Source organism: Cydia splendana, chromosome 15 (assembly GCF_910591565.1).
Source record: "Cydia splendana chromosome 15, ilCydSple1.2, whole genome shotgun sequence".
Lineage (NCBI taxonomy): Eukaryota > Metazoa > Arthropoda > Insecta > Lepidoptera > Tortricidae > Cydia > Cydia splendana.
Genome location: NC_085974.1, coordinates 8,550,172 through 8,569,731, shown reverse-complemented (window position 1 = coordinate 8,569,731; position 19,560 = coordinate 8,550,172). Strand labels below are relative to the sequence as shown.

At 37.5% G+C, this 19,560-nt stretch overlaps 1 protein-coding gene across 9 annotated transcripts in view; it reads right to left on the bottom strand.

Annotated features, from left to right (window-relative positions):
* Positions 1-5,047: 5,047 nt before the first annotated feature.
* LOC134797521 (dual 3',5'-cyclic-AMP and -GMP phosphodiesterase 11-like) overlaps positions 5,048-19,560 on the bottom strand; it is a 251,840-nt gene continuing 237,327 nt past the window's right edge. For 4 of the 9 annotated variants that reach the window (XM_063769772.1, XM_063769775.1, XM_063769780.1 and 1 more), the window contains exons 13-20: positions 15,026-15,175; positions 13,905-13,964; positions 13,161-13,427; positions 11,907-12,016; positions 10,791-10,979; positions 10,041-10,269; positions 9,379-9,462; positions 5,048-8,734 (exon numbers count right to left, since the gene is read on the bottom strand). In XM_063769772.1, the coding sequence (XP_063625842.1) occupies positions 8,417-8,734; positions 9,379-9,462; positions 10,041-10,269; positions 10,791-10,979; positions 11,907-12,016; positions 13,161-13,427; positions 13,905-13,964; positions 15,026-15,175 (1,407 nt within the window). In that variant the 3' untranslated portion in view covers positions 5,048-8,416. The remainder of the gene's footprint in view (positions 8,735-9,378; positions 9,463-10,040; positions 10,270-10,790; positions 10,980-11,906; positions 12,017-13,160; positions 13,428-13,904; positions 13,965-15,025; positions 15,176-19,560) is intronic. The other 5 variants (XM_063769773.1, XM_063769778.1, XM_063769776.1 and 2 more) reach the window with 3 other exon arrangements.

Here is a 19,560-nt window from a genome sequence, read left to right as displayed (position 1 = left end):
GTTTTTCATTGCGCATGCCCGCGCAATTTTCAGGTTATCAACTTTCCCTTTCACTTCCCCCAAAACGGAAAGAGACAGACGCGTGCGGTAGTAACATGCGCAGTGTTATTGATGGAAATGTTGGCGGGAAACTACGAGGTTACAGACATTTTAATAAACAATCTGTTTTAGAAAAGTGGAGCGCTTACTTGCGTCCGATGCGTTAAACAGCCGACTAGTTAAATTAAAATAAAACTGACTGGCTTCTATCCAAAACTCGTCGTTTGAAATTGTCATTCGGCATTGTTACTGCACCTACGCCGGTCGCGCTGCACAGCTGCTCCGTTTTAATTCTTCACTTTAGAAAGGGATAGAGTATTTGCGTTGGCTTTAAGAATTCCTAGAGCCCTAAAAAAATGCTATAAAAAGGTCGTTTGAGTCACGCCTACGCTATTCAAAAGTCAGTCAATTAATTACTGAATGATGTAATTACATAGATTCAACCCGAAAACATAAGGTTTCTTGGGCGTGGTAGGTACACAATCAGTTTCAGGCACACTTAAAATATGAATTTGACCGTTTCTCCTTAGGTGTTTATTGAATATTTATAGAAGTTTCTTTCGAAAATTTAATTATGTATTTTTTGCCGATTGTGATTTGCGTCTCCTTCGTAAACAAAGATTTCCGAAGTAAAGATAGTCCATAAGGGCCGTTCATATAATTCCGAGCGAACATGTGCACAAACGGAAGCATTAGACTCGTCAACGCATATCTTTTATTTTTGGTGTACCTACCCTTATTTTACCGCCAAATTTTTTGCTGAATTTTGTTATACAGAAAATTATTCATAGAATAATCGAATCGCACATTTTTGTTACAATTAATTCTGTTTCTTCGATTATTCATTTCAAAGAAACATATTTTTAACTTGATTAAAATTCAGAATATTTATTCAAAGATTTTTAAATAAAATAAAAGTCTGACTGTAGAATTATTATTCATTGAATATGTGACGTTCCACGGGAAAAGGTACCTTATGAGGGTTTCTAGTTTCGGAGATATGAAATGTTTTGTAAAGAGGTGAAAAAATGCTCAATTTTTTTTTATTGTGTGATCTGAAACCTTAATGCGTAACGTTTGTTTACCTGTTTTTATTTTTGTTATAAGTTAGTTATAAGCCTAGTAATGTCGTCTCAGAGTTTAGTAGAAAAGGTACCTTATGAAAAAAATATTGAAAATTCCCAAAAAAACTAGTCAATACGGGAAAAGAAGTTTGGTAGAGAACTGTATTAGCATTCTGCAAAACTAATTTGATAATTTCAGTTCTGGTTGGGGCGCCTCGCAAATATTATAACCGTACATAGACCGACATCACAAATCCAAGTAGCCTGCTATTATACCAAAGTTACTCTCGTCAAGTCTTTCTTAACTAGAATAATCTTCATTTGGTTTGGTCGCATGCAGTAAATCAGCCATTGGTTTGCTGAAAAATGCCAATACCCGACGCATTACCTTATGGAATATCTGAGGTCATTGAACCTCAATGCCGCTTATCTTCAATAGCAACCGAAATATATTATTGATAAGAAATAGACGATTTATACCATCTTAACCCCAAAATATTATTAGTTTATCCTAACTGTTCCATCATCATCATGCCTCATCATGTAACTTAATCACAAGGTACCTTTTCATTACATACAAATTATTGGTCTTTTTTAAGATTATTATGACGAAAAACTAATTAAATTTGGGGCAGTTTAATGTAAATTAATATTTTCTATTCATAAAAGATAAACTGTAATATGATTGATATTTTGTAGTGATGTATTATTAGATTTATTTCCATAAGGTACCTTTTCGTAAATGTATGGAGCAAATACTGTTATTGTTATGTAAGTTTAAAGTGGCATAAGGGGTTAAATATAGTATTTAGTTGGGGTTTTAGGATTTATTTCATTTGAATGACAGAATTTCTTTCATATGTGCTCAGAAAAATTGATTGTGTGTCACATTAAAAGTAAAAATATTCAATTTTGTGATTTTATATGAAAAAGTCAGAAAATACATTTTCACCTCTAAATCGGTATTGTTTTTTGCTTAAACTGTCTGTCAGTGTCGTTTTCTAATAGATAGAATTTAAATCTTGAGAGCTCATTGCAATCAATCGTGAAAATGAAATAAAACTTTATTTTCAAGAGATTGGCTAGTATACACATAAATCAGTCGATATCAAAAGTTTCTATTTGCATTACAGAACAAGTCGCAATATTTTTTTAATCTCACATATATAAGGTATTATTATTTGTAGTCAACTATGTAACTTACTTCAGGAACATAGTTTTTTAGGCGGCTAAACTTAAAACTTCTCTATCGTAAAGTTGCTAATTTCACAACATTATTTTCAAAAAATCATATCTCTGTAACTACGCAACCTAGAAGGTTGATCTTTTGTGTTATCGATAGCTTATTTATTGTAGATTACTGGGGTATGCATAACTCCATACCCGCCATAAGGTACCTTTGACCGTGGGACGTCACATATTATTTGTGCGACACTACAGTTCACAGAATATTAATTTCAACAATTATTATTTTACTGAATTACCTTTCACATACTCGTAGTATTCATTGAAATTGCTAAAAAAGGAGTTTTGGTTAGTTTAGATTTAGAACTGCGACCCCCAAAAAAACGAACTTTTTCCATAAAAGAGGGTAAGGTTACGTTAGAACTGCGACCCCTAAGAAAACGAACTGTTGCCAGAAAAGTGGGTTACGTTAGGTTAGAACTGCGACCCCCAAGAAAACGAACTGATGCCAGAAAAGTAGGTTAGGTTAGAACGGCAACCCCTAAAAAACGAATTCCTTCCAGAGAAGCAGATTGCGTTAAATTAACGACTCAATAAATAAAATTCGACTAAATCCTGTATCTTAAATTTTGGTAAACCGTATTTATAATAAGTAACTTTTCTACAGATCGATGATTCTGTGAAATGAAATTACATGGACAAATTGTTCTTGAAACAAAACATTAGTTTTAAATTTTTTGGTGAAACATAATTAATCCGGACTAAAATTATTTGAAGTAAATATTCTGTGTAAAGATTATTTTGCGATTTGAAATTACTTGAAAGATTTTCTGTGAAACGAAAATCTGCAGAAAAATCGCCGGCAAAACAAAGGTAAACCCTTATTTTTTAATTTAATTGTCCTACAAATCCTACAATAGTTTCACAAACAAAACCTGATGAGAAAGTTGTATTTTATCTACAGGAGTGGAAAAGTAAACCCGATGCACATTTTGAGTGGTTTTACTTTTAAGTGATGATTTGTAATGTTTTATCTAAGTATTTTCCTCCGTTGATGTGGTGAAAATTTTTGTGTTCCACTCGGGAGCAAAGTTTGTTTAACCTTCTTGCCTTGAAACCCTCGCAACGCTCAATATTCCACTTTTCGAACCACTCGCAGGCCACTCGCAGGTCCTATTGTGGTGTCTTTTGCTTGCTGGTGTCTCGTGTATCAATATTAGCACAAGGGGTTAATCAACAACTTTGCATGTCCCCTTGTAAAACAAATAACAATTTTTGCCTATACAATTTGTGACATTTTATATCTTTGTCCTCTCTCCTGATAATATAGGTATATCTCAGATAATAACATTACAGCTCCAATTTGTCCAACCGATCTGTCATTTTAGCAGAAAATCCAGAGTACCTTTTAACACATTCATTGCCACCCAGCCAAACGAGACGTCCGCGCCAGGCCACAACAATTCCGTCATATAAAACAGTAGTACCACGATCCCGACTATTGGGTCGTCCGGCCTGGGAATGAAATCATAAAATACCCGATTGTCGGGTTTTCGGCACTGAATGTGTTAACTAACTAAGCTACGGCGAATAATAACCCGAAGCAAGTTATTGACTGCCGCTTTTCAGCAAAGCAAAACAATTGTTTAATCCTCCCTTAATTAAAAACAAAGTTTTGTACGGTGCTCTAAAAACGTGTCAACGTACGTAAATAATCAAAACATAGAACTTACCCACTCACGTGCATAAGTTTTATTTTGGCGTCACGGCAGTGAAGTAGTTCTAAATAGTTTCTAAACTACCCGCACCGCTATTATATGTAGTAGGTGTTCTTAGCACTCTCGAATCGTCACTAGTTGACGGCACGGCACTCACAAGTCTCACAACAAGCTAACACTGAATGTGATTAAATGTAATTATTCTGATTATTTGTAACCTATAAAATTAATATACGTTGGTAAAACGTTAATTATAAGTTATAACCATCAGGGTCTTAGAGCAGTAAAGTTAATTACGAAGTGGTTACTAGTTCACTGTATGAGATCAGATGAGATTAAATGTAAAGCGCCATCTTACGTTTTTCCGATGAAGTACTTTCTAACGTTTGCAAGCAATATTTCTGGATACACCTGAAGGGGTTGTAGTTATAGTTACCTAACATGCGGCTTTCGTTGATAATGTATAATGGCGGCAGATGGCGCTAAATACTGCTTTTCTCAGGGTGGTATTCCATCTGTCCAATATCAGAGGAACGAACATTTTATTATTTTTGCGCTGCGACGCACGGTTTAGGAGATACAGCCCTATAAAGATTAAAAAAAAAGAAATCGTACCATAAACCATAAACTGCCTATAGTTTTTTTTTAAAGCGGTGCGGTAGTGTGTTATCACTTTAATGGCTGAATGCCACGATGGTGTGTCACACATAACTGTGAAATGGAAATTTAAAAAAAAATTACTTCCCGGCCTAGGCATTAAATTTTGTATGAAATTCCTTTACAGTTCTCTGGAGTTGCTCCGCCCTAAACGTGATACTTCGAAGCCTGATATAACGCCCGGAGTGACGACATTTCATTGCATGTTTGAGAAAAATATTTTCCAGAATGTAAATACCTAGGTAATTTTATCCAGAGAGGAAAATGTACGTTTGTCTGGAGAAGTGGTCGTAGTGGAGAAGTGATAGACCCACTCGCCGCCCTCGTCCTCCTCGCTCGGTGAATACTCACTCGTTGTAATCATTTTTGATAATAAAACATAAAAGTATTTAAAATTTCGTTTAATCATAAATAAATAACATTTTTGTTTGGAACAAAACAACCTCCATATTCACACACCATACAACTCATCATTTAGTGAATTACAGTTATTAATTGTCTATTTACTTCTAATAATACTTACAGCAATCTTAACATTATAGTTGTACATAGTTTATTACCACAATTAATTTGAGATTTTCTTCATGTAAAATATTTAGGGCGTTGGTATGTATTAAACGCCTTCGGTCGTGTATTTAATGTAGCCAATCCACGGCAATACTTATTTTTACCATAAAAAATGACTTCAAAATAGACACACAGATAAGCAATAGTGCTAACGCACAGAAGGGCTCAACCTGTCCAATTTCTTTGTCCAATGTTGCATCTCACTCTATCGTTAAGCAGAATGTGAGACGCAAATACACATTGGACCAGATATTGGACAGATGGAATACCATCCGAAGATGCACAGATAATCGCGTTCGGCTTCATTAGCATTCCAAGAGTGTCATTCTGAATCCCTAACAACGTTTGTCCTAAAGTCACTTGCCCTAACTGGTTTGTCCTAATGGGCCCTAACGATCAATTATTGATTATTGACAATTATTGACATAACCTCATAACGATTATTTTACATACTTACTGTTTCTGATCTTACTGATCTTACTGATCATTATGACTTATGACAAACAATATTAGGGAATGCAAAGATAGGAGAAAAGACTTTAGGGATTCAGACATAGATCCCCAAGAAACACACCCGAGCGGTCAAATATGGTCCAACAAATACCTATACAGATATATGCGTATCTTTTTCTGATGTTAGATCAAGTTTTAATTACAAGCGATCGAGTGTTTAATATATAACAACGCCTTTGCTTATAGAGAGATATTCCAAATAGAAAATATTTTCTTTGCATATTTTCCTTTACGGAACAAATTGGTCAAAGTCTTGTATTGTTTAGAGGAAATAAGCCAGATTAAATTTTAAGAATTACTATTTTGACATGGAATGAGTAAGTACATCAAAGTTTTCATATAACTCGAAAACCATTTTGATTATAATATTTATCAGGAATTACAGTGACAATCATTAATTTATTTGGACAAAGCACGAAATAAATTTACAGAAAAAGTGCTAAATACATTCTAACTTGTATTAACTTTACGTTAATTGACAATTTTAGTTTACTACGGGCCAATACCACGATAATTGTGTCCTCGGGACAAACGGCCTTTATTATTAGGTCTTATATCGTTTACAAAATCGGCCATATAGATGTCAGCGGCCGATCGTAAAGTTCCTGTGTAATGTTTTGACGTCAGTCACATTAAATCATTAAACCAAAGGATAGGTAGGATAGGTTCGTTAGATTGCTTCAATGCCCGAAGGGCAAACTGTCCAGAAATAAGGAGTCCCGCATAGGGGGCTTCGTCGACTCAGGGAACAAGATAATGATTTTCACGATTCACGATATGCCTAGAAATTTCATGATCAGTCTGATTTTACTATCGGCCGCCGAAATAGACAACACGAATGTAAGGTAGGTACAAAGATTGGAATGGTTTATTGGGTACCGTAACTGTCTAACAACTTTTAACGATTTAATGAGGTAATAAGAAAACATGCAGATTCAACTAGAGTTGGTAATAACTCGAGTCTCACACGAGTCTACATTTAGAACTCAACTCAGTCACAGGGGGGTTACAGCGAATTTTAAATATCAAAGTTTCGTATATTTGCCTCTCTGTTACTCTTGTGTCGAGTGACAGAAGGTAATATACAAAACTTCAATTTTTGATTTTCCGGGTTACCTACAGTTTAAAGACTTTCAACTCTTTTTATTTGTCAAGTCGGGTCCTTTTAAAATCCATTTGAAGTATGACTAAAAAAGACTCAAGCCCTATTAAGCCATAATAGTAAAGAAAACCATAGCTATTGAAAGGCAATACATTACGACCATGAATAACACGAATCGCATGCGTGCATAAAAAAATAATGCGTTCTAAAAGAATACTAGCATCCTAAGAGTTCTCTGGTGTTAACAAAATAAGAACGTATAAAAAAATAAGATGAGCACTCCAAGGGCTCGAATCGTTACCAACACTGGATGCAACTAGAAATACATTTCCTTGAGGATGTCCTGTAACTAAACCTGCGAGGCCACTGTTCCTTAAGGACAAGATAGACGAAGTTTTCCCGGTCCCATTAAGACCCGAACATAAAAATAAGCGCTGCGGCGTTTTGTGTCAAAAGTCGTCAAATATCAAACGTGGTGGTGTGCCATTTCTATTAGCATTTTACGTCGAGGGCTTGACTAAATCAAAGTAAGAAATTAATCGCGTCAAGCGTAATAAGAAGCCAGACATATGGATATATTTTTGATCTTTACGGATATGATGGTCGTTCTTGTCTACGTGACAGCGTGATAAAACGGTGTCCGTCACTCTGTATACCGCGGTGTTAAAAAGTGACAGTTATATTATCATGTGGCTAAAACCATCCATAATACGCCTGCTGGACGCCATTTCGACACTAACATTTAACGATTTTGACAAAAAATGCCCAACCGATAATAAGTACTCAGTGAAGATTATTTTGTTAGTAACATTCTTGATTATTATTTACATTGTGCTAGAAGATAATTTACATTTTTAAACAATCTATCGTTCGATATGCTCCATCTAAACTAAATTTTAAAACAACAGTACCGTAATTCATTCGTAATACTCAAAGCTTACGGAGTGAATTCAAAAACAATTAATAATAATTTAGTACAATAAGACTTTTTGGTTTCTTGGTCATTTATGTTTGACACGTTACGATACTTAAAATCTAGTAAACAATAAATGTCATTCAGTTATATTTTCGACTAAAAACTCATTGGGCACTGTAAATTTCATACGTCGTATCTTCCGATAAACCTTCGATTTCGAAGTTTTATCATCATAAATACATTGAAATAGAAGTTATTTCATTATCGTTTCTAACGAGTAAAATTTAATACGTAGTTTAAGACTTCGAAGTATATTACTTTTTTTTAAAACGTTAGTAAATGAAGTGTACAAAAATAGTGCAGCGACAGGTGATAAGTTACTTAAACGCCATGCGTTATGGGAAATTCATTTGACTATATCAACTATTTACTACATAAATATCACACATCTGTTTCTACGCCCGCCATGTGAAATATACCTCCCAGTCAGACCAATAGGAACATCGATTTACATTTAACAAATTACAGAAATCGCTGGTTGATAGTAAAATTAAAAATACCAAAGTCTTGTGCTGTGCGGGATACGGATCTTACGCTAAGCTATCTAATTGGACGATTTGGCTTCTCTATTGGCCTTCGAAACATCTAATGCGTCTTAATTGACGTCATTGACGTTGTTGAATTTACCCTGATTTGTGAGCGCGAGCGCGTTGTTGGCTAGCAGCCCTACGACTGGGTTTTCGAGATTTTCATACTTGAAATTAGTCTCTGAAGACAAGCTGACAGCCCCGCTGCTGTCTCCCTCGTACGTGTCGGTGTCCTCGACGTGGGAGCTGAGGCTGGACTTGTCTCTTTCTGGCTCCTTGTCCATGTAGTCGCTCTTGTCGTTGTTGGAGAGCTCGATCCAGTGCGCTCGATTGCTTTTAACTCGGTCTAGCATCGGCTGTAGGCTCTGCGATAGGACTGCGAATGCCTGGATATGAGAGATAAAATATTAGTTCTTGTTATATTTTCATGATATAAAAAAGATATTTTTAGGGGTCATGCTAGGCGTGGCTCACTCTGCGATTTCGTCACTTTGCTACAGGTACAGCTACAAGTATATCCGTTCCACACCAATTTTGGTGGCTAGCCATAAGCGGCGCGTGGCGCTGTCGCCACCTAGCGGCCATATCTGTCCTGATGAACTGAACAGACGCGTTTTGTTAGGGAGTGAGTCTTCTGTACCTAGTACTATTATTTATTCAGTGGTCATGCATAATATTATTATATTATTTAACCTCTAGTCGCCTAGGGGTTTATAAATAAAATGTTTCCCATTCCATTCTATTTTTGACGTACCTATCTAAATTGCATTTTTCTTGGTAAGTTTTGACGTCTGGGTGGCTAGAGGTATATTCATTAGCTCGGGAAGTTAGGTCCAGAGTAGGAAGAACAAAATAAAAAAAAACACTAACATCCTAGACAAAAAGTCTCCAGGCAGTTCTATAAATAGAATAGAACTGTCTGGAGACTCAAAATGAGGAAAGCCGACCGCGTATAACGGGAACAAGGAAGGAGGAAGAAGAAGACTAACATCCAAGACACTTCAAAGGATTGATTAGTTTAATAGTTTACCTCATAAATAGGCAAGCAGATTGTGTCGATAAATTTGACTTGCATGGCCGGCAGCTCATCTTCTTTATCCCGATTCATCAAATCCTGAAATGAAAAGAAAATATATTATAATTTTTTTTTAATTATATAAATCACGATGACCATGAATGAGCCTCTGCGAACCGCAGGGTTTTCACACTCTTAGAAATAAATAAAATTATCTTGTAGAAACTAGAACTGATGATTTTATAGAAACTAGTTTACCAAGGCAAAATAAGCCGTATTGTACTTTTATATTAAGAGTCAAGTTCATGTCTCACGACTGGCCAGGATTTGGTAATGGTTGCCAAGTTTGTCAAGTCGCAGGCGGTTATTAGCCAGGTAAAGTCAACTTATCTGCTTTGCCTAAAGGTTGACTGGTAGATAATGCCTTATGGCATTAAGTTCGCCTTTTGTACAGTGTATTTCCTTATGTGCAATAAAGATTAAATAAATAAATAAATAAAGTCGACCGTATGGCACTTTACGTTAGTAGACCCCTATCAAGTTCTGCCGCTCAAGGTCGCCCTGCCTGAGGAACTCTCAGCCACTAGAGCTGGGACACGCCTCTCTACATGCGAGGGTTTGGCGATAGCTACCCGGTGGTGATGAACATAAGGTAAAATGAACCGTATTGTACTTACAATAGGAGTCAAGTTCAAGTTCTGCCGCTCAAGATCCCCCTGCCTGAAGAACTCGCCAGCCACTAACGCCGCCACACGCCTCTCGACAGGCCAGGGCTTGGTGATGGCCGCCAGGTCGCAGGCGGTCATGAGCATGGCGCGCAGCAGGCCGCGCCGCTCCTCGCACTCGCCCCACTCCACGGTCACTGAGCGCTCCTGCTCCACCAGCTCAATGAAAGACGTGCGTTTGCTGAAATGAGAAGAGTATTTTTTAGGTTTGTACAGTCACGCTCCATGATTATTGTGTCATTTAGGGTTCAAGCTAAATTGGACATCCCACTAGCCCGGAGTTAAACGGTTAAACCTTCAACCCAGTGTCAAATTGTACTGGTAACCATGGTAGCTCCAGGTTTAACCGGTTAATCCCGGGTTAGTTGGATGGTGCAAGTGGCCCTAAGTGGCATAACAATCGCGGAGCGTGATGGCACAATCAACTAAGACTGTTGTTAGTAAGCTAATAGCTACGTCCCGTCATCCGTGTTGCGTCTGATTTTGCAGGACCCGATTACCTAAAGTAAACTATTCCCGGGAGAATTAAGGATCATCACGCACTGCTCAAAATGGTCTCTACGCTTGACTCTCTTGATTAAACTTTCTCCCTGACATATTTATTTATTACTCTCTCTAATTCTTCCGCATCTCGTGAAATCTCCAACTGTCAAAACAACTTTTTGTCTTTCTTTTTGGTAGACTTAAAATTATAATAATTACCTAAAGTATACCGCCAGGTCTGTCGACAGGATCGCGTCTTCAAGCACCTTGACGACCTTCTCATAGTCGTCTGAAGACAGATGGGACAGTATCTGATTGCCGGGAGAGTTGAGGATCATCAGACACTGGTCGAAGTGGTGGTGTTCCATGGTGGACGTCGAATACAGCTGCGCTAGAGGTGACGATGCCCTGGAAATGTGAGTTTACTCATTAATAAACTTTCGCAAATTGATTATACAGCGATGATCAGTGTCAGTGGAATTTTTTTAATGCTTTTTATAGAAATGGAGGATGTCATTCATCAGTAATTTCAATGCTGCGGTGAAACTTGTAATAAAAAATATGACGAGAAATCATCCTTCCTTCCGGCTTTCGTTTTAGTCGGGTAAACTAAAAACTAATTAACAAAATCATTCATTTTATCGAGGAATAACATTAGGTATTACAAAGAACTTAATGGATCAAAAGACAGAGAACAAAGGGGCTCGTTATAGATATTGATAAATGTATAATAAATTGACATGATCTAATCTTGGAACGTTTCTATCTATAGATGGATAAGTGGAACGGACACTAAAAGGTTTGGTAGACTATTCTGTAATCCGAATTACTCTTGATCAACTAAGCTTTTATAATAAAATGTTTTTATAAAACCCTAACAAAGGTAAAAACTGTAAAGGGCTTTTCTCAGTAACAATTAAGTCCTCGTCCATTAAATAAAATCGATAGATGTTACACATTTTTTATAGCGAAAGAGCGGAGTTATAGGTACACCTTTGCACCAAGCACATTGTGTATCACATTGTGTACGTATATTATCATGGCAACTTAGTTGTTACAGATTGAAATATAATTGGAACAATATGTATAGTCCGGGTCATAAATATGTCTAATTACCTGTCAATTAAGGTGACGAAATATATAGGCACAAATGTAGTGCATAATTATTTTCCATCGTATTTTCACGGAAACGTACGAACGTGTCTTGCTATTTCAGTCAGTCTCGGCACAAAAAGTACTGAGGTTGACTGAAGTAGCATGACAAATACGAACGTTTCCGAGTATATGTTTATGACTGTGACCTAATATCTGTACAAAAGCAAAACCGCAACTCACTTGATCTGGAAAGAGTTATTGGTCCCTCGGTGATCAAGATCGTGGCATAAGCAGCCGATGATCAGAGCCAGGCACTCCAGCTCGCCGAAAATCTTCCACCATTGGGTTTCCTGGAATATTTAACATTATTCGCATTATTACAATGAATATTTACTCTATACTCGAAATGTCGAAATCGAGATACCATGCCTGCAAGGAGGTTTTACAATAGATTAGCATGTATTGGTACGGCATACTGTAGGCCAAGCACATGATTGGCGCGACAATATCTCGCCAGCGAGATAAAGACTACCCATCTCTCTTTAATTACAGTTAGAAAAATACGGGTATATCTCGCAGCCGAGATACTGTCGCGTCAATCACGTGCTAGCCCGGCTGGATCAAAATGGATTTTATAACTACGCGCCCACGACATTGAAGAAATAAACCTCTGAATATAACTGGTAGCAGGTTACGTTACGTATCTTTTGATCATAGAATAAGGTCCAGTTGTACCAACGACACTTGATGGGCTGATAAACGTCACTCAGCAATGAACTATAAAACTACCTATTATACATAAACATTTAGAGAACGTTTTAACGGTGATACGAGTAGACGGTTTGATGCAACCAATCCCAAGGGTATTCGTATAAATTCAATAAATCATCTCTGCGAAGTTTGGAAACACAATCAGTTGCCTGAAGGACAGGAATTGGTGATGTGAAACCATTCCCTACAACCCGTTCGTGAAAACCATAAGAATGGAATAATTTGACAAATTCAGCACTGCATGTAATCCAAAGTTAAACGTTTTGGAAATAGAAGGAGATCTTCTTCTTCCTGCCTTTTTCCCACGTTATGTGGGTTCGGCACAACATGTTTTTCTCTTCCATTCAATTCCATCTCAGCACTCACTCCTTTCTTTCTCATATCCTCTTTCATACAATCCATCCATCGTTTTTTGGGTCTACCATCCTTTCTCCGTCCATCAACATTCATCCCTAACATCCTTTTGCCTATATGGCATTCCTCCTCAATACATGCCTATACTTGCATGGAAATAGAAGGAGATACTCACAGTTAAAATAGCGAACGTCATCTGAGCGACGTTAAAAGCGTGCCTCCAATTATGATAAGTCACATTCCGGTAATTCTTCTTAACGCTGAGCAGCCACCGGCACAGCACGCTGTAGTCAACATGGAACCGCTCCACAAAGTCCAGGTCTAAGAGTAAGATGATAAGTCAACCATCATATAAAAGAAGGTACTCACAGTTAAAATAGCGAACATCATCTGCGCGACGTTAAAAGCGTGTCTCCAATTATGATAAGTCACATTCCGGTAGTTCTTCTTAACGCTGAGCAGCCACCGGCACAGCACGCTGTAGTCGATATGGAACCGCTCCACAAAGTCCAGGTCAAGGAACATGCGGAGGCAAGCGGTGAGCGTGTCGTCGTCGCTCATGTGGATGTCGTCGAATTCCAGCTCGTGGAGGCTGAAGTGGGCAGACGAGGCTATCCTCAGCGTCTGGAAATATAACTACGAGTAAATGATGACGCTAATGTTCAGTCACAGACTATAATTATTGAGCCATTTAAGGTTTACTTTACATTGGACATTTCATACCGTACGTACATGCGATCTTAGGGCCAGTTGCACCAACCACAATTGACAGACTGATCAACGTCAGCCGGCGCGCCCCGGTGCTTTACAATGAAACTTTCCATACATAAAAATTTAGCGAACTCTTTAACGATACGAACAGTTTGGTGCAACCGACTCTTAATCTAGTTAGTAGAATTGCATGTATATGTATATTTACTTAAATATTTGTTAATCGGTAATAATGCACCCAATATTACTGCTAATTACCTTAGGAAGGACAGAGGAAAGATAGAAGGGGCGATAGGTAATGGATGATCATGCCGTATTAATAATAATAACATTTCATATAAAACTAAATTATGGTTAAAGCATGTTTGGCAAAGCAAATAAATGTGAAAAAAAGACAATTACATTACTTACTCGTAACCGCTGTGCATCATCTAATGTAGCGGATGCATGGTAACTTAAAACCTGAAACCAAATTTGTTGAAGTGAAAATGTGTTATTTTGTCATCTGAAAGTTTTGCTTAACCTAAGAAGTCTGGTAAATTAGAAGATTAAAAACACTCTATTTTTAGAACGAGCAAGCGAATATCGAAAGAAATATTAAAGCTTCCAACCACGGGAAAATCGAAACTTCATTTTTCTACAAAACTAATTTTAAAAATCGAGCGCATTAGAGCTGAGCTAGATTGAGCAGAAACTTTTTTAATTACACACTCGTAACGCTTTGCCCTACCATGGCTGTGATGACCTCTATATGTGCATCTAAAAAGGCAGAGTTCGTCAGAAAAAATACTCAGCGCGCAGGGGCGTATTTTGAAATTTGGTGCCCCGGGCCAATAAGTTTCGCCGCCCCAAAAGTCAAGGAAGAAAAACAAAATGCAATCCGCCAGGGGCATACGCCGCCCTTGACGGATTGCGCCCCGGGCCATGGCCCGAATGGCCCTAGGGTAAATACGCCCCTGTCTGCGCGTAGTCAACCCTAGCGTTGATTCGCCGGCGCGTGCGGTCAACTACCCGCCTGTTCAAGGTCACTCTATATATATCTATATATATCTATATTGTGTTATTGTGTAGGTATTTAAAACAGTGGGCATTCGCTTTTTAATGAAATAGACTGCTCGAGAAACTGAAAACGGTGAAAAATAGAGATACTACTCCTAAAAATAAGTACGTGTGATACCTCATTAGATTCGTCATGATGCCTAGAAAAATGTATTCGAAGCGTGTAATATTAATACTTTTTGAGATATTGGGAAATAAAAAATATCTACTTTTTTTGTTTATAACTTTTGATATTTTTTGTGTACTAATATGTACCTACACGCTTCGAATACATTTTTCTAGGCATCATGACGAATCTAATGAGGTATCACACGTATTTTTAGGAGTAGTCTCTCTATTTTTCACCGTTTTCAGTTTCTCGAGCAGTCTAAGAGATAAGTACCTGGCTATTCGTATAAACTATGGGAAAGGTTATAATATAACCTTTCCCATAGTTTATACGATATGGAAAAAGATGAACTCACGTCAAGAGTGACGCTCTGCTTGGCCATGGCCGTAATGGCCTTCTCGTACATGTGCGTGTTGTGGATGCCCATCCCGCAGAATATCGCGAACGCCTCCACGAAGTTTTCATCGTTCTTCGTGAACAGCAGCTCATCGAATTTATTTACTAACTGTAATCAAAGAGAGAAATTGTGAGTTATAAAAATTAAGTATTATATTTATGTACAGTGTATTGAAACAACTCGCCAAAAATATCTGCCATTCTCGATTACTTTTTCCAATAGTAATATATCTCTATGTTCGCGTTCAAAAGTATCCGCGACAGTTTAATTATTCTATATATAGAGACATCTCGATTCGTTAAGCTATCAGATATTTCTGACACATAAGTAGTCTGAAAGTTTTCACTTTTGATACTAACTGTGCCTGGTAATAATTACAATAAGTTCAACAAAAAATATAAGTCGAATATTTCATATTTTAGAAGTACAGAGTCGTCGTACAGAAAATTGAGAGATTGAAGTTATTGTTAAAAAGTTGTTGTTGTTGTGAAGTTTTCTGGGATAGATTTTTATTTATTTTTTTTATTTAAACTTTATTGCACAAAGTATATACAAAAATGTACAAATGGCGGACTTAATGCCAAATGGCATTCTCTACCAGTCAACCATAGGGCCAAACAGACATCTACAATTGGTGCAGAGAGAGAAATATACCTACCTATTCAGTGAATATAAAAAAAGCAAACTATACATATAAACTACATAAATAAATAAAATATATATAAACTACTACATATTTATACAATACATACTATAAATATAATAATGATGGATATTATTCGAACTCTTGTTTTAGCAAATGCTTACGCAACAACCGCTTAAAAGAAAACTTACTTGGAGCTTGTCTAATATTTAGAGGGAGTGAATTCCAAAGACGACTAGCCTGGACGGCGAAAGAATTAGTCATAAAACCAGTACGGTGAGAAGGTATGGTCAGTTTGAGAACGCGGGAGGTACGCAGCTCACATCCTGGACGAGGAGTATCGAAGACGAATTTACTTTTGAGATATCCAGGAGCAGAAGGCTCAAACAGGATCGAAAATAGGATACAAAGGATCCGAAAGGACCTACGACGACGGATGGAGAGCCAGTTGAGCTGCCGGCGGTAAAAGGAGACATGATCGTATTTACGAAGTCCAAATATAAATGTAATACAGTTATTGAGTAGACGGTCTAGTTTATTGAGTGATTCCTGAGTGGCATTAGTAGTACACACATCCCCGTAATCAATTATTGGTAACACTAAGGACTGCACTAACATTTTTTTCGTGCTTACAGGCAGAAAGTTTTTAAATTTATATAGAGTTCTAAGTGTACCTGTGACCTTCCGACTTGTCTCCGAGAGCTGACCAGACCAGGAAAGGTTGGAATCTAAAACTAATCCGAGATTCTTAACCCGACTGCTCACCGGAATTACAGTATCCTCAAAAAGGATCGGAGCAACAGGTACTGTCTGTACTCAACCTAGACATTTGCCACTGGCTACCTAAAATTATGGCTTGGCATTTAGCTGGATTTACACAAATGCCAAAGCTAGCAGACCACTCGGCGATGTAATCCAAGTCAGCATTTATTGATGAGATAGCCGTGTTTATATCTTCCACGTCAACTTGCGCGTACAGCTGAAGATCGTCTGCGTACAAATGGTAAGAGCATCGAATCTTGGCGGTAATAAGATTAATAAAAATTGAAAAGAGAAAAGGAGAGAGAATACCGCCTTGAGGTACTCCAGTACTCAGTTCAGACCAATCAGATAACGAGCGGCTGGCACGGACTGCCTGGGCTCTATCGGAAAGATATGAAAAGAACCACTTTGTGGCATCTGAAGAAACCCGCAAACCAAAGCCAGCAGCCAAAAGTAGGTCATGGTCTACCGCATTAAAGGCGTTGGAGAAATCTATCAGCACTAATACCGTAACTTTGGAAGATTCCATACCGAGTCTTATGTCCTCTGTAACTTTAAGTAGAGCGGTGGTGGTGCTGTGTCCAGACCGGAAACCAGACTGCAGCGGTGAAAGGAGACTGTTGCTATGAACAAAGTGTGAGATCTGTTTGTGGGCCGCGGCCTCCAGTATTTTGGACAGAAACGGGAGAATAGATATGGGACGAAAGTGGCTAAGTGAGCTCGGATTATTAATTTTGGGGAGTGGGATGACAAACGCCTTACGCCAGCATGATGGGAAAACGCCAGTGAGTAGAGAAGTATTGACTATGTGAGCAATAACTGGCAAGACGCTGTCCAGAATGTGAATAATCATAAGACGACTGACATTATCATGGCCAACGGCCTTAGATTTAATTGATACTATAATTTTGCGGATTTCTTCAATGGCGACAGGAGAAAAAGTAAAAGGAACGATATCTGGAGAAGTAAAAGAGGCAATGAGAGATAAAGTTTTGAATTTGATTAATGGATTGAGAGTTGATGTTTTAGAAAAATGCGAATTTAACTGGTTTAATGTAAAAGAAGAAGAATCTATATCAGGTTTACCTTTACCAATGCCAAGCGATCTCAAAAATTTCCAGGTGTCAGCAAGGGATGAGTTCAAGACATTTTTATCCAGCAGTGGACATCTTTTGGTTTTAATGAGGTGATGATGGTGGAAATTCACATCTATATCTTTACAAATTCAAGACTTAATAGGACACCAAGTCCTTAACTAAATTGAAATGTGCTTTGTGATAATACACGCATTTCATATGCCGCGTTCACATCATCCCAACAATTGCATAACGATGTTCTTATAAAATATTACATTCCATTATTGTAATAATGTTACATGGAATGTAGTATTAGCACAAATCTTACACGACACTTGATATATGAAACTTTAATCATTAGACAGATTTTAATAGCTCGCTTTAAAAGTAATATCGCTTATACTTCTCATAAGCTTGACGTTAAAAGATTTCCACGTCAAAATATCGAAATGAAATGCGCTAAAACATATTTTCTGTATGATAAATACTCAGATTCCAAGCATTTCGTTCTCCAAAGGCTTTTAGGATCTAGTGCCTAGATATTTATTACGCTGCTGTGCCTATAAATTAGGTTTATTTACGACCGCTCGGATCATGCCAGCAGATATGAAATGCGATCCCAAATCTCATGGCCTATCGCTTACGGTTCTTTCTGAGGAGTCCTTTGCTTCGCTATTTCGCTTTTATAATGGAGCTTCTCTTTCCCAGAAAACGCTATGTAGATTTATCTAATCAGTATTGCATAGCTAAATTAATCCTGTTCATTTCCTAAGAGACCGTGTAATAGGAGTTTAATAGAAATTAAATAATGGATTAACGCGGTAGTCCCGGGCGAGAGTAATGGTTTATTTCCTGTGAGACTAATTTTTTAACCACTTACGTGCTTAATCTTATTACGTTCGTTCAATATTTTAAGGGCACGTTTATGTTTTCATCAGAGCTTACGGTGAAATTCTTAGGGGTATAGGTTTAGTTACCTATTGACTGACTAGGCGCTTTTTTTGTATAACAGGAATCACGAACTTTCATTCTTTAATATTGTTTCCATTAGGCATAGTAAGACGGTCAAATGCCGGAGTGTGTAGGTAAATGATCTAATACTAATCACATCACCTGCGAACGTGTCATGGTGCCCTTATTCAACCTAATTGAGATAAGGTTAAATTAGGGCGAAAATCCGATGACAAGGCAGGGCGGAGCTGAATAGGCATACACAATGGCTAGGCTCAGAGATAAAGAGCCAAGAGTGCTCCGGACGAGAAGGTAATGATGACACAGTGAGCTTGCCAATGACACGTTTCAATTACATAAACCATTCAAAGTAAATTAATGAGGCGGACTGAAAATGGTTAAATTCACTTTAGAAATTATTCTAGCCAAATTTTATTTGCAAGATGTATTTTATTAAAATTAGAACTTGTAATATACGGGTTGAAATTTTTACCCGTTTTACTTATAACGTTCAAATAAAATTATCAGATGATGGGATCTGTTTTGGACTTTAATGGACCGATTTAGAAAAAGTATTACACTCGGTCAAATTTACATAGATTTAAATTTTTGGTATAAATAACGATGAAACCAATAAACGCCCCATTTTCTCTAAAAAAAGTGGGTTAAAACTCGTTTGTCTAATGCATCTAAAAGCGCTTAACTAGAAAGAAAATCCGCAATAGCTGTACCGAAAACAAATTAGGGAAGAAAAAAGTGCCTCGTAAAAGCTTACTGGACAAACATTCACAATGCTCCATGCACATCACTTCCGATGCTACCAGTTTAAGTGTAATTTAAAATACACCATTTTATACGGGATTCGAGGCCTCGCTTCCACTGGTTTGCTAGAAGATGCGCTGTGGTGGTCATGTAAGCGATGGTAAAATAACCCTGGTATTGCATTAACGAACACTTTCTGCTGCATTCTAGCTCACGCGAAGCTTATTACAATTGTACTGTGACATGAGGTAGAATTCCTGCCTAGTGTAAAAGTAGCGTTTTCCTTTTAATGGGAGATT